We start from the raw sequence: 16,022 nt of genomic DNA, 5'->3' as shown, positions 1-16,022 counted from the left end.
CAGTAAGCCTGACAAACAGAGGAAACAAGAACACAACAACATATTGCACTAAACTACCACAGCACGCGCCACGTACGTACTACATGTCAACAACCAACGGAAAAATGGACCAACGTTGAGAACATGTGCATGACGCCGAGAAACAATGAGTCCTCACCAGTTCTCCTGAACAGCTCAGTGGGAGAATGCAACAGGTGCTCCGAGAAAGAAAACACTTCGTGTGGTTTCAGACGCGACGCACTCGTCAAACCGTCTGCGTCCTGGAAGTGCACATGGAACATGATTACCATGCCTCTGCGTTGAATTTTGTGCAAAGTGTTCAAACACCGCCTTTGAAAGTAAACGACATGGTCTCGCGCATTGCACTTGTGAGTCGGAGAACAAGAAAGCAGATAAGTGCAGTCAAATTTGAAAGACTTATCATGTGACAGCGTGCGAAAGCTTTCGTACAAAGTGCTAGTAATGCAAGAGTAGTTGCTTAGCAAATGACTTACATGAAGGAGTGTATGTGACTCTTTCTGGCGCAGAACAAATGCTAGCAAGTGGGTGCTTCAAAGACCACGCTCGTTGCGCAAACTTTGTGAGGGAAATGGTCAACGCCAACAGTTGCGTGGCCTTTCGGTACTAAACCAACTGTGACTTGTTAGCAGTCACCACAAGCATACTTAATATCAATCTATGTAATAAAGCTTTCTAGCCTCATTTGTATGCACATGTGCTCTAAAGGCAAGCTCTTTAAAACTATTTGGAATCTTTCAGGAAGACCACCCTAATCGTTCTTTTTGTGTGAGCACTTCCAGTGGGGGGTATGATTATTGAAGGCTCTCAATGTTTCTAGCTTTTATGTCACCAAAAAAAAAAATTCTTTAAGAAACTATTGAGCTATCAAGATCAGCATTTAGGCATGCCAAACATAAAACAGGTGCTGAACACATTCTAATGCATCTCACAGCAAAAAACCAACCATCAAGGCAGGAACTGCTAGCTATTGACTTTTTTGGTTGACAAGAATATCTAACAGTGAGAGACTCGTTAGGAATAAGCTTTTGCAAGAACTTGCATGTTTGTACTATACCACTATATCTGTACCCAAATATCCCAAAACTGGAAATGCACTTAACACTCAAAACGGTTTTCTCATGCCGTTTTGGCCAAAGTATTGAAAATAGCTTGATACAGCTAACCAAAAATACTACTGATTTAACATTTCATCATCCACAGAAGCGTGCAACATTTGTGTGACAGTTTGGACATTATTTACTCATAGTTAATTCTGCACTGACCATTGCAGGGCAACCAGCTATATGCAAGAACAGTTTCATTCAACAGTAGCCTTAGAAGAACGAATACACGCTTCAAGAATGTGTTCCAAGTATGTAGATGGACAAGCTTAGTTCCTCACCCAACGCAGGCATTATCATTGGTGTTTCATGTCTATAAAAGCGTGAACCACCGCACTGACGCAATCGTCGAACAGCCCCCTCTCAGCGAAGTCGTCTCTAATGCACTGTGGTTTACGTGGGGAACAAGCTTCCTGTCCAAGCGTCCTTGTGTTTCAACATTCATTATTAATGGTAAGAAACATGTCTGCAGTATTGCCATCGATTTCGTTTATATAAAAAGGGTTACTTCTCTGAGTTGGAGAGGGGCAAGCAGCAATTACAATATTGTTGCATGAATACCAGATAATGCTTGCAAGTGTGCAAGTCCATTGAGTTTTTTCAAATAATCATGATGGCCCATAGTTGATGTTGTGGAGCATGGTTTGCATAACACGTGCTGACACTCTCAGTCCTTGACGAATTGTGTTGCTAACACTTATGCACTTATGCTGACTGGCACAGAGTAGCTTCCTCAATAAGCATTAGATATTTTGGCTCGGCATTGAAGCCTACTGTCTCTACACCATGTCAGCGAGCAATCAGTAGCACTGTGTGCTGTTTATGCTCTTTCTGTGACGACTACACGTCGTCGATTTATTATTTGTGAGCATGCTTACCATCAACTGTCATCTTTGTGGGTTTTTTCTTGCTGACAGGCAAAAAATCGTGTCCCTTCATGCAACATTAGGATTCTTACTTCGTATAATGTGCAACGGTACAGGCACACCAGAATTTTCTCAATGCGCCAGTGCCTGAGAGAATGACCCATGGAAAAAAGCTCATGAACACAACACAGTTGCAGTGTTCTTTAGTGTTTCTGCTTGAAATTCTCATGTGTAGACAACAATAAAAGAAACTGCTTCAAATAAACAGGCACAGCTGACGTCTGGATCTTATTGTAACCCTCTATGATGGAATACAAAAACAACAAGTGCTCGCCATAACACGTGAAATGCAGTCCTCAATTCAGTAATGCAACAATATATTCTGAGCCCTATAATATGAAAGTAGGAAAGAAACCTGCTGTTTGAAAAACACGATTATTTTATACTATTAATAGATTGCCTTTTTTTTTTTTGCATCATGCACATATCTTATCCTGCAAACAAGTGGATTCTTAGGACCAACAACCCAAGTGTTGTTTTCAAAACTGTAAGGAGGTGTACTTGCTGTTAATAAATTTCAGCACTGTGTCACCTTCCCCGCCTATGATGAGTGCATGCAGTACAGTCGGTAAATAACTGCAACATGTGGCAAGTCGTGCCTGTTCACATTGCATAAAATGCGCTATTTCGCTGATAATCATAGGGGACAGGCATCTGCGCAATAAATATGAAGCGTTTATGATTGCATCGTGAGAAAACTAGCTTTCCTTGCTTTTACAAGAAGGAATGCATGTGCACTCTGAATGAATGCATGCAGAATGTGCCCGTGCTGACAAGCAGTGTGGCTGCAAAAAATGTATATATTGTAGGCTTTTACCTCGTAAATGGCATGAGGAAACCGCTAAACATCAACAGAGGTGTAAAATTGCTCATAACAGGCACAGCCTACAAGAGCCAACTTCGGCACTGCGCCATTGCACACTCTACGAGTGTCTGTCAAAACCAGTGTTTGCTGCCCGGCCTCCCTCCGTTGGGAGAAGCTATGTGGCAGGGGTCAGAGTGAGAGGGGGCTGTCGCGCGATCGCGTCTCGGCAGTGGCACAAGAGGCGGTGTAGGTAGGGAATGGCGGGCAGCGTCATGCATCCGAGTCGGAGGCGCTCGACAGCTCGAGCTGGGAGCCCCACCAGTCATGCACTTCACCGACCAGGGAGCTCATGCGGAGCGCCCGGTAGCCCGCAGCCCCGTTGTTGTTCTCCTCTTCGTCAGGCGTGGGCGACGACAGCTCGCTGCCCTCACTCACGTCTGGCAGGCCCTTGGTGCCTGCCAAAGGCACACAGGCAGCCATCAAAAGCAGTGCATCAGCAATCCATCATTATCTAAAGGCCATTGTAGGACAGGGACTTCAGAGGACAGGGACTTCACCAGCGTTGCCCTGAACTCGCAATGTCTATTATTTTTGCAGCATTTGAACAACAGTGTTTCATGTGCCTGCTAAGTGCTGTTTTCTTAATGCTACAATGATATTCCTCAGGTAATTGTAGAACAAAGAGATTTCATAATCTAAATAGATGGAAATGTACCAGATATTGCTAAATGTGAAGTAAAACTTTATGTAGAATATATTATCGTAAGTGCAATATCATTAGTACAAACTTTCCCATACATTTTTTAAACCCATGCGCATAGAACATCAATGGTACACCATACATTGTAAGTTTGCTTCATTACACACCCACAGAAGTGCCTCTGAAGGGAATCCTGCTTGTCATTCACTTTTAACAGTGATAACCATCTTGAGCGGACTCGATGCATGGAATGCATCCCGTACATCAATAAAATTTCACTGTTCTAAGCTTGCCTGTAAAACGCCGGCAATGTTGTGAACTTGATAGCATGCCGGCATTTGTTTGCAATTGATGTAGCTCAGTGTAGTATCAGTGAAATCTAGTATGCATTTGGGAAATTATGAATACATAAAAACAATCATATGCATTCAGAAAGATGGCACCCCTTATTCTGGTAATATGGCTGTCACTAGCTTTTAACTGCTAAAGGTAGTAAAAAGGCATGTGCAATGCATAATGGCCTTATGGCAATTAGACAGCCATACTGTGTAATACAAAATCATGCACAATGCCAACCCAGCCTCCACGGCAGTACACAATTATGTGTGCGTGCAAAATATTTCAGCTGTGCATACTGACCAACTGGGCGCGTGGCCCATTTCTTCATTTGGAACCTCTCCTTTTCAACTCTGGTGGTGCCTTCCGAGAGAGAAGGAATAAGAAACTTGCGGCCTCCCTGTGAGTATATGAAAATACTGCTTTGCTGCTCTGCGTTCTTCCCTGCTACAAACATTCAAATTTTAAAAGGATTGAGGGCATAATTGATGTCCTCAATCCTTCGAAGAGAGACTAAAGAAATACTGTGAAACACACGAGAAACAAACCAGGCACGAGGAAAGCCTGTTCATACCTGCTTTTATCAGATTTGGTTGGCTTCTCGTATGTCTCAATAGTGCACTGCGTCTTCAGTTATCTCTTGCTGTCCTGAATTCTTTGCTTTGGGTCGCATGGTTCCCACTTCAATATAGATTTAACTAACTGTCCCAACAACATGTTTTGAAAAGCTGCACCTTCACCTCTAGTTTCAGGACAGCAAAAATGTTCTTTAGCACGCCTATTTGAAAGAGACAGCTATATTACTTTAACGTAAATGTAGATGCTGCCTTCAGTATCTAACAGCAATGATAAGCAAATAATCAGTTTTTTAGATCTAATATTACAATCAGAACTGACTCAGAAGAGCAGTTTATTCCCTGGATGGTCTCCTTGGGACTGATGACGCCAAGGAATAAAGTGTTTTGCAGAGCCTATGCAACCCAGGCAGCAATGCTAATTTTGGGCAACCAACCTGTGAGGAGATGCTGTCTGAGCGCGCGCCAAGGCCCTTCTTGCGCAGCCTTAGGGACGATGAGGGTTCGTCTTTCCCCTCATCTTTCAGGGCTTCTGAGGTGGAGGGCTTGTTTGGTGCAGCTTCTGCACCTATGCCCCCTGGAAACAGGGCCTCGTTGGTGGCCCGCAGGCTGTGGATCAGGCTGTTCTGCTCCTTCTGCTGAAACCTTTGCTGTACAGATACGTGCGAAAGGATCAGTCTCATATCGGTCGCAATGAAAAACGAAATACAGTCTCAAAAAGGGCTTTTACAATTTTTGCCTATAAAATTGGGGCCTATGATTTCCTCAAACATTGCTTATATCATAAAGTTACATGGAAACAAAAGAAGCAAGACACAAAGCTTCAGCAGCACTGTCTGTGTCTCTCTTGTCTTTCTTCATTACATATCCTTACACTGTAAGGATACCTAAGTAAGGATAACCAGTAAACTATCTTAAACTTTTTTTCTTTATGAGCCTCCAAAGCTTTCATAGAGAGATAGACTTCCTTAAAAACAAATAAATTCTTCCAATTTGTGAACAGTCAGTGAAACTACTGCTACGATTTGTTGGGTGAAAAATCACTGCCCTCAAAACCACTTTCTAAACAAATGTAATGCAAAATTTTATTACCTTCCAAGATGTTGTGCTATTTCTAAGTTAACATTACCTGGTGCTGTACTGCCCTTACGTATTTGAGCAAATTCTGAACATTGGGTAGGAATCAAAGTGCCAGCACATCAGGTAGGAAAAGCAAAGTGCCAGTGCACTGCTGATGTGAAGGTGGAAGAATATGGGGAAAGCAACACACCGCTTTGATCCTTCGTAGGCACTTATCTAGCCACTCGCGGATGGTCTGCTTGGCCACTTCCTCTTCAATGAGGTACTCCAGTTCCTCCCGGGCGAGCAGCTCTTCCAGCTGCAGGGCTTTGCGGATATCCACTGACCGGTACGACAACATGCTGCACAGGTCATCGTGTTTTAAAATGTAGCATCTCATTCAATTGGGCTGAAGAAAGCATAGGGGACATCAACTGCTGTCTTTAACTGTAGTGTACTAATTACAACGTAAATTGAAATGTTTCAAAAGTGGGGGGAGAACCGCCTTTTCTGTTGGTGGGATCCAAACCCACAACCTTCAAATTACATATCCGATTCTCTACCAACTGAGCTGCAACGCAAGGTGCTTCCTTGTTCACTACCCAACGAAGTAGATGAGGAACCACTTTCCATCCTAGCTGAATTGGTGTTGCCCTCCATTGCGTAGAGCATGGTATGCATAATGCGAAAATTGTGGTTCCGGATCCCACTGATGAAGTGTGCGATTTTTAATCCATCGTAATTTATTTAAATTCAAATCATAATTACTACTCTCCGAATAAATATAACACTTAATGTACCTTATGCCTGTTGAATTCTTTTGGTTGGGTCTATTAAAGAACTGAACCCCTAAAAAAATTAAACCTTTTTTTGTTCACACTGTTTCATTATCACATGCAATTTAACTTTAACTGACAAGTTATTGCACATTTTTGTGGTACACACTTTTTTAGCTGTTTTTTGTCACAAATTCACAATCTACATAGAGCAAGCATAGTCAAGGTTCTCTGCATATACACTATCCTTCCCGACAACCTGAATGAAAGCAATGGCGCTTACTTGAGCACATCGTGAAATGTCACATCCTCTCCATTGTGGAGGCGCTCCATTTCATAGCACATGTGTTTGAAAAGCAGCCTGTCTTTTTCTGGATCCACTTCAAGACGGCCCTTTGAAAACAAAAGCAAAGCCACTTATGTGTATATTACGTGAGAGCTGTGCAAGCAGAAAACTGCCAGGCCTGCACTGAATGTGCAGCACTGTCACAGCGAAAGTTAGAAGAGCGCATTTTTTGAGCCTCTTTTAACACTATATGAATAGCTGCTGCAAGCACACTTGCAGGGTACCCACTATGCCATTATTCATTGCATAGTAGGCAGGCATTCACTATGCTATTCTTCGTCATACTTTGGAAAAGCGTGGTACCTGCTGTACACTTGTAAGGAACTTTGTGCAATTTTTGTGTGCTGTAGCTGATGACAATGAAGAATTATGCCAGAAGCTTTTGTAATCCCCAAAACCCCCCACAGTGGGTATGTGCCACAGTGAATGGATGGCTTGCACCGATGTCACTGAAAGCGCCATGCTGAAACACCAGCATGTAAGAACGTGACGTTTCCGATTTCACATTATCAAAACATCAAATGCAGATTTTTTCACTATTCATGTACAGAAACGTTCCTGCCGCGTTGTTTTCACATAGAAGCAACTTGTTTGTGATCGAAGCAACCATCATGTAGCACCAATTCTTTTCAGAAACTGTGTCCCTGACATCACGTGCGGGCCATCTATAGGTGGACAAGATCAAGCTTTTGTAAAAGGTTGGAGCATTCGACAGCCCACTCATTGTGCAATTCGCATTATCTTACACCTGGTTGTTCCTTTGCTGGTGTGTAACATTTTATTACTCATATTAAGACGATTCTTTTTCCGACATCAAGCCTGACTAGGGCAAGTTTGCAAATGAGTCCCAAGCATCAGTGTGGCTCAGTGATAAAATGCCGGGCTGGCAAGCAGTGGGCCCAAGTTCGAATCCCACTATGTCCTTTTTCTTATTTCGTGCGATAGCAGTTACAGACACCGGCGGCAGTGGCGGTGCGTGACCCATGTTGTGATCTCATAACAACTTTCGTTGTAAAAAAAAATAATGAAAGAAAGAAAACATAGAAGCCTTGCCATATGTTCAGCGTTTCTCACTTAATTTCACTTAACTGACAAGCTAGCCTTCACCAAATATTTACACACATGCAACTACTCTAAACTAGAATTTTTAACAGTATGCATAGCGTTAAAAATCTAATTTTACAGAAGTTTCGGTTTCAGCAAGGTGCTCTACCACTGAGCTACATTATCGCTTGAAACTGCATTGGAAAAAAAAAAAAAAAGAGCTAGTATGAATGTCACTTAGTGGAACGAGTCCTGTTAAGGCATGTAATATTGCATGGCAGAAACATAAAATCGCACCAGGCATCAAAACATGTGCATTGCTTAACAAGTAAACATTTTAAAAGCCCACCCATTACAAAGCACTGAGACATATTTAATCATCATCAGCTGCAAAAGCATCAAAAAAGTGAGCAGCTGCACAGGTATGTGTGCTGTCTTACGAATGTGTAGTGAGGCCTTTGCTGATTCACAAAAGGAATAATTACGGAGTAGTGGGCACTTGACAAATGTGCTTGCACTAGACATTCTAGGATATGTTGACATAGAGGAGCGGTGATTTGATTATGAAGAAAGAACACACGACAAAAACGATGCTCATTTGCAACTGAGTTTATTTGGAAATGCTTTACACCAAGAAAGCTTATGCGCCAATGCATTGCCAATAGGCACTATCAGAAAAAAATGTTCATATCACAGGGAAATGCAGAAACAATGTAAGATAGGTTGAAGGGGGTACACTTAATTGGTTTAAGCATTTAACCGCTGTAAATGAAGTTTGTTTTTTGCATCGTCAAATGCACCGAAGGAACACTGATGCATATGTCTGCTACAATTTTAATCTGATCAACCTGTAAAACCTCTAGACTATGAAGAAAAAAAACTTATTTTGCAACAGTTAAATATTTGAACTGATTAAGTGTATCCCCCTTCAAGCTATCTTAGATTGTTACAGGACTTTGGAGCGATTTTGAAATCTTCTTGTGTTGGTGTCTGTTGTCAATTCATTTGCTCATAAGCTTTCCTGGTGTGAAGGTTTTTTAAATAAACTCAGTTGCAAGTGAGTCTTTTCTGTCGTGTGTTCTTTCTTTCTAAACAAACCCACGCTCCCCTAGGCAATATGTCAAACCAACTACCCCAACAACCGACCATTTTGAAACATTGTAGGATAGTTTGAAATGGCCACTGCCACGGGCCATTTTCTTACGGCGTGGTTGAGAACTGAAACCAGGCTGGCAATTGAGAAAGTAATACGCACGGTATCCAATTATGTTAAAGCATTCTACTTTTATAAGCGAGGGCCAAGCATCTTCAGGGTTTCAATTTCTCGCATTTACCATGCTTGCAAGAAGAGTGATACCTAGATGTAAAAGCATAATAATGTCACACAAAGCGTTGAAGCTCATGAGTAAATAATGTTAAAAATGAAGCAAATAAAGAGTTCGGAAACGTTTTGTGCAGAAGAGGTCACTTACTTTCAGAAGCCTTAGAACAAATTTTACGCGCCTTATTGGAATCAACCCCTGGAAGAAAGCAAAGAAGGACATTCTAAGCATTACAACACTGCACAAAATAACCTGCAAGTCATAGGTCATTACCCTTTGCTGAATATCGACCATGTTCCATGTGTTCTGAAAATTCCGAATGTCTGCATAGCTTAGAAGTGCATCTTCTTCGTTGGAGTAAAACAAAGAAAAGTTCTCCATAATAATAGCTGAAAAAGTGACAAGAATGAGAGGAAATTCCCATGTAGGAAAACACTACACAATATGAAAATAAACTTAAATTTCAATTTATTTATTATGTATAGTATATTAGCATATTTGAATGTGCAGAAATATTCATAAGAAGGTGTAAAATATAGAGATTAAAGGCAAGGCACGTTAATATTTTACAAATATAAAAAATTTAAATTCTGCTACAGACAATTAAATGTTACGTCACAATAGATATTTGCATGTAAATAAATACATATACTAACAATGAAACATAATGGTGCAAAAAGAACACAGTCAGGCACACTTAAACCACAATTTAAGTGCCATGAAAATTCTATTGATACCGGGCTGAATGCTAATAAGCTGTTGGAATAAGTAGAGCTGTTTTGGGACATCTACAAAGGTAGAGAGGCTAGTGCTCCTCACCGCTACCTTCCTGCACCAAACTGAGGCTATTTGTTATACTGTGGTGAACTGCAATCGCGCCACCGCGCAGCAGGTAACGCTGCCAGCGTGTTACAGACCGACAATCCTTTCTCTCCCTCTGCACTGGCAACAAAGGTGCAGAGAGGGAGAGGAGAGGGGACCGGTCCCCCGAGATTACCGAGTTGAATGAACAATAAAGTTAGTTGATATTGAGACTCTCAGCAACACGTTTCGTCTCTGTGTCGCTCAGGCGTACTAACAGTACTTTTCAAAACAAGCGCCTGTAGAATCTACACACTGTAGCATTTGCTGAGATGCCCACCAATTAGCTGAAAGCGACAGCAGAGATTCTGACATCAGGCACCCTGTTTTTAGAGCAGACGATTGAAGCTAAGCAGCGGTACCAAGAACTCTTGCTGGTAATTTTTGATTCAACAGATTCATTTAGGCTCATGCGAATACTAGTAGATTTCAGGTTCAAAGCTAATTCAAAGGGAATAATTATTTTGGTCGCATAATTTTAAATCGAATCAAGTTAGGTGATGACACATTTGCCATGATCTAACTAAGCTGCACAATGTTTTTTAGAAATTAAAACAAGGCCTCCACAAATGCCTTTTTTTTGGTTCAAAAGAAGTGGAAACAACTTTGAATAGAAGCAGGATTTATTTTTCAGTAGAATGCAAGTGATAACCTGTAAAGTATGTTACGATTTCAAATTTACTGTACTAAGAGCATATAAGCCAGTATAACAAGATTTTAAACTTCAAAACGATAAATAAATGTGAGGGTAATATTCTTACATTGCAGAGACCCTCTACCGCTTTATGCCCCAATCCCACTACTGCCTTGTGGCAATATGTTCATAACTTCATTTAACCTTAAAATGGGGCTTTGGGACAATGCCGAATCGACTTAGATAGGTGTTTTCACGGCTTAGAATTTCGTTATTGCCGTGAAAACACTTTTATGAAGAGTTAAATTTTTTACAGCTTAGCATTCATACACTGCAGTGAAACAACATTTACAAAGAAGTTACATACGTATAAATGTACACCTATTGGTTCATTTCGAATGAAATTTTCTATAATTTCAATTCGGATCAAAGTGAAGCATTCAAAGCATTCAAATATTCACACAAGCCTAGGTTCCTTTATTGCCACACAGAAAGTGGTGACAAACTTCTACACAGACCACATATCAATCTAACCAATGTTAATCATATTTTCATTCAGCCTCCTTTTAATATCACTATTATTTTGCTTGAAGGAAAGAAGTGTAAACTTTGGGGCTCATTTTCTTTGTTAGACACAATAATAATGACAACTAACAGACAATGATGCCAAGGAAGGTATGGGGATGCTATTACAAGTAATTGTAATGTATGTGTGAAGAAAAAAAGTGGAGGAGTAGATAAAAAGATCCCTGGCGGTGGCAAGTTATCTTTTCGTCCACTTTTCTGTCTACACATTTACATTACTATTACTTCTAATAACATCCCCTATACTTTCCTTGGCATTATGGTCGGTTAGTTCTCATTATTGTTTTCATGCTTGCAGTCTCCTTTTTGTGCTCAAGCTATGGCTGAAAGTGACCAAAAGTAAAGACGTGAATGAAAGTTGCACATCATTCCAAAATATTGTCAGCAAGGCACTGACGTAATAGTGTTTACACACAATCACATTTGGCAAGTTGCTAAGCATTCTGGACTTACCCACTAAAAGGTTAAGCACGATGTAAGTAATAATAACGTAAAAAGAGCAGAAGAAGATAAGACTCCCAGTGAAGTTCCCGCAATCGGTTTCCCAGTAGTTGGCAGCAAGGGTGCAATACGGAGGACTGACCTGAAGCACGAAAAGAAAAAAAAAAGAGTACTTTAATTTTTAATTTGAACCACAGTGGTAATCCTGTATTGATACTTTTGTATAGTATATTTATTTTATTGCATTATTATTTGAAGACAATCAGTTTAGAAGCATATTGAAATACTAAATATAAGCACAACACAAGAGTGCTGACTCTGAGCCTGTTTGTGCAAGCACAAGATCCTGAGTCATCTCTTTTTCATTATTATTTCTGCTCATACAATAGCTTATATACATCGTTTCACATTAAGTACCCTCACATTAACTTTTGTTCATTCAAAGCATGTAAGCTGGTGCAGAACTATGAATGTAATCAGCGTTACTGTCAGTTTTTGGGCTCTAAATATGTCAATGTTTCGGCATAATGACGTCATTGCTCTCCCTTGAGATGTATTACCTTGGCTCTCATTGTAAAAAACTTGCAAGTTTTCTTTCGCGCTTGCATTTATTTAAGGCAGAGCAGATTATGTACTAGTGTTTGCAGACTGCTTGTGTTAAGGAACATATTAGAATGTGCAAGCTGGGCTAAAACTCTCTCTTGTTAGTGGGCTAGTTCAGCTAAAAGACTGATTTTTCCCTTCTACTTGTAAGTTGCATTGCACGTGATAGCAAAAAAGTATACACTTGTTTTGTTTGACATTTATAAACAACATATGCAACATGCACTGATAGCATGTGTACGCAAGTCCTTACCATGCAATCGTGCATGATTTTGTTCCAGTCTTCTCCGGTGACTATCCTGAATAGCATAGCCATTCCGTTGGGGGCGGTTTTAAAGTTTGCTTGCCTGAACCAGTATACATGAAAAGAGAGAAGAAGCTCAAAAAGTACGCCAGTCTGGATCAGCAGCAAACAGAAAGATGAAAATCCCGCAAGACTGCGAAACGAAAAACACGGTCGATAACTATCCGTGCAGGCCTGGACTAAACAGGGTGAAGGCAAGGAACGAAGCATGAGGTGTTGGTTAGCCGGTGGACACATGTTAAAGAACACCGCAAATGTAGGAGCAGCAAGTTGTAACACTGTTGTGATTTATCCGTTCATCAACGAATTCCCTAAGTTCTTATCAAAATAAAAGCTTAATAACCTTGTTTTTACATTTTCATGCAAAGTACAAGCTCACAGTTTTGCACATAAATGATTGAACTTTGGGATATTATAAAACAAGAAAACACATCATAACACTAGTCAATATAGTGTAATATGATAAAACCCTAATGTGAAGTAACAATAAGGCAGATTAGCACTGCGTGTGTGTGTGTCATCTTTTTGTCTGACAGTATAGTCGCACTGCACTATGTTGTAATGAATACAAGTGAACTAGCTTGAAAATGTGCTTTAGCCGAATTCAAAATGCTGTTCAAGACCAACCTTACTAAGTAAGCAAGCAAATCAAACGTTTTGACCTTGATGGTGCAATAGCAAAGTGAGCAAACTTTTAAAAGTGGATTTATAGTCATGAAATGAAGCATGAAGTGACTCAGTGCTGCAAACTTGCAGGATGATAAGCTAGCTTTCTGTGGCCCTGTTTGATGATGGAGCAATTTGGTGCAGCTGAGTCATGTTGCACCCATTCAGCAACCTCAATTGTAAACATTACATCTCCTGAGTGCCAAATGTGTGAATGGTTTCAAATTAGTTGCAAAAATAACTGTTAATATGATTGCACAGGTGATGTAGGTTTTCTTTCTGGAATGGGTTGCAGCTGATAGGTAAACTTTAACATTATTGCTACACCAGCCTTGACTTGCACTCAATTGAGAACTTCAAGGCTGTGTACATGTTCAGCTTACGTTTTTCATGTCCCATCTATGAATACCAGCCAAAAATAGAGAGTTGCATACTTTCACATAGGTAAATTTCTAAGCATATGTATATGGTAACACTTGAAACAACTGCTTTTCAGAGATTTGTGAAATTGCTGAGCGGCATACATCTTGTAACTTCAATGCAAGTATATTTTATGAACAAACAAACAAGAAAATGATGCGCTCTGAAGGTTTCCCTCTTCTGTCAGGTAAAATATACAATAGGGACGTGTGCTGCGTGTATGTGTAATACGGATAACTTTGTGTGAGCAGGTATGAGCAAGTTCTCTACACTCACCTTCCAATGTGTTCCCCGAATTTGACGTTCCCGAAGAGAATGACTCCAGTCAAAGCGTAAAACAAGATGAGAAGAAACATGCCCATGATGATGAAAAAGCTTTTGTACACGGAGACCACCACAGTCAGCATTAACATCTTCAAGGTGGCCTGAAAATACGAGATAGCAAGAACAGTGCATGTTATAAAGTGTCAGTCGTGTTCTTCTTGTTTTTTGTAGGCACCTGCATGTCCTACTGCTCTAAGAGAAAACATGAATCATTAGTTTAATTTAAATTCAATGACTACAGCTTAACACTTGTAGTAGTGCCTACTACTGATATTTTTTTTTCCACTGTACCGCTGCATTCATTAGCACCAGCTACAGCTTCACAATTTTAACATACGCAGATATTGGCGAGGTTGGTGTGCACTTTTCTTACAGTACAAGAAAGCAACACATTGAAATCAAATTTAGGCCCACTCAGAAAAATAGGCCTTTTCCTGACTTGACTATTCAGTTACTACTGTCCTACATAAAGAAAACTTGTTATATACATTCAGTTTCCCCTTTTCCTTCATCTTATTTTATTTCTCTAATGCACACATTACATGCAATCCCTGACCTATGTCTTCCAACTTCAGCCTCACCATCTACTTTTTTTAGTTATGCCAAAGTAGTACATTTTAAAACTGAAAAGTAATGTCTCTCTACAACCACTTCGAAGAATTTTATTAGGCTCATTATTTAAAAGGACAAACTAACACCCAGGGACAGTAAAAAAATTAGCTTTTCTAGTACTTGGATAAAAAATTGCAAAAGGTCAGAAAATAAAATTACCAGATTTACAGCTCTCTAAAGCAGTAATACAAAAGTTCTATAATCATTACCTAATAATAATATTCTAAATAATAATTTAAATAATAATCTAAAGCACACAGTAGTGATATATCAGACTACACTGACACATTATATTGTTGTGACTGAAAAAAGACAAAAAAGCCGCTCAATTCTGACTGCAAGAGGACTTAAAGATACTCACATGTTTACCAGTAATAGTGAAGAAACGTAATATAACCACAACAAATCCAAATGAGTTACTGAAGTCATTCTGCAACAATAAACAAGAAAAATGTGGTTAACTTCGGGATCCTGAGTGCAAAAAACACTCTGATGCACTAATCTGTGAAAAAGCACAGAATCGCACAAGTCGACTTTCCTTGCTAGACATGATTTTCTACTGGAGAGTCGACGTATATCTACGGCAATACCAAGACAGATGCAGGGTTGCTCTGACGCTTTGTGCTCACCATCATCATAAAATGCATGATCACCCAGATGACGCCGAGAAATGTGACGAACAGATCATATCGATTTCTCCTGCTTTGCCAGTATCCCCTGGGTGTGAAAGCAATGTTCTTCATAGTAACCTGCAATGTCAATCAAAGCACATCTCGTCACAACATTGTGGCATAGGAAAGTACATCTTGTCACAATTCAATAAGCATGCTGTGTCAGATTACAGCACATTTTTATGCTCATTAAAATCATGCACTTTTGTTCTGATGCAAGATTTCCTTAAGAAAGTATGTCATTCGTTCAGTGTGCTATGTGTTCTGCATTTTTGCCTGGCACTTGAAAACTATGTTCAACTAATTTTTTGTTGCTTTTTTGTATATATTTTTAAACATTAACTTCCGAAGATATTGCTTTATTTCCAAACTGCAGAGGACAAATTTGAACCACTGAGGATCTGAATACGATAAAATCTCGCTGTGTAAGCCAAACCGCATGAAGCAAATTGTGTGACTAGCTCATGGGTGTTTCAACATAACAGGAGGCAGTGCAAACACTCGTTTAGATGTGAATAATAATTGTTCAGTATAAGACTGACAGAAAATAGCTCTTATTTCATCACAGCATGAAGTAGACATCTCAATTACTTTTAGCTCAATATGGTGGTTATATTACTCTGTCTCAGATGGCTACAATTTGGTGAGCTGAAACTTCATATTCATGGGGGATACTGTTTTTCTTTCACTTCACTATTATCCACAATTTTAGCAAGTCTTCCTCTTGTGATACGTGTGCTGGCCATCTCCCCACACCAATGCCCAATAACATCAGAACTTCATAATGCACAAACTACATTGGGAGTGCATGAAGCACACAAGTTTAGCCTAGCCACTAGAACTATACCGTCAATTTAAACCCTTGCAACACACAAAGTGTCAATACAAGCA

The 16,022-nt window shown here is 40.0% G+C and overlaps 1 protein-coding gene across 1 annotated transcript in view; it reads right to left on the bottom strand.

Moving 5' to 3' along the window:
• Positions 1–2,713: 2,713 nt before the first annotated feature.
• The window catches only part of na (sodium leak channel non-selective protein na), a 52,914-nt gene continuing 39,605 nt past the window's right edge, over positions 2,714–16,022 (bottom strand). Inside the window, exons 30-41 of the mRNA XM_037429947.2 lie at positions 15,090–15,209; positions 14,822–14,890; positions 13,801–13,949; positions 12,388–12,481; positions 11,544–11,673; positions 9,284–9,399; positions 9,161–9,208; positions 6,582–6,691; positions 5,734–5,884; positions 4,901–5,113; positions 4,192–4,288; positions 2,714–3,307 (exon numbers count right to left, since the gene is read on the bottom strand). Of these exons, the coding sequence (XP_037285844.1) occupies positions 3,123–3,307; positions 4,192–4,288; positions 4,901–5,113; positions 5,734–5,884; positions 6,582–6,691; positions 9,161–9,208; positions 9,284–9,399; positions 11,544–11,673; positions 12,388–12,481; positions 13,801–13,949; positions 14,822–14,890; positions 15,090–15,209 (1,482 nt within the window). The 3' untranslated portion in view covers positions 2,714–3,122. The remainder of the gene's footprint in view (positions 3,308–4,191; positions 4,289–4,900; positions 5,114–5,733; positions 5,885–6,581; positions 6,692–9,160; positions 9,209–9,283; positions 9,400–11,543; positions 11,674–12,387; positions 12,482–13,800; positions 13,950–14,821; positions 14,891–15,089; positions 15,210–16,022) is intronic.

This window comes from Rhipicephalus microplus, chromosome 1 (genome assembly GCF_043290135.1).
Source record: "Rhipicephalus microplus isolate Deutch F79 chromosome 1, USDA_Rmic, whole genome shotgun sequence".
NCBI lineage: Eukaryota > Metazoa > Arthropoda > Arachnida > Ixodida > Ixodidae > Rhipicephalus > Rhipicephalus microplus.
This window is presented reverse-complemented; position numbering and strand designations above follow the sequence as displayed.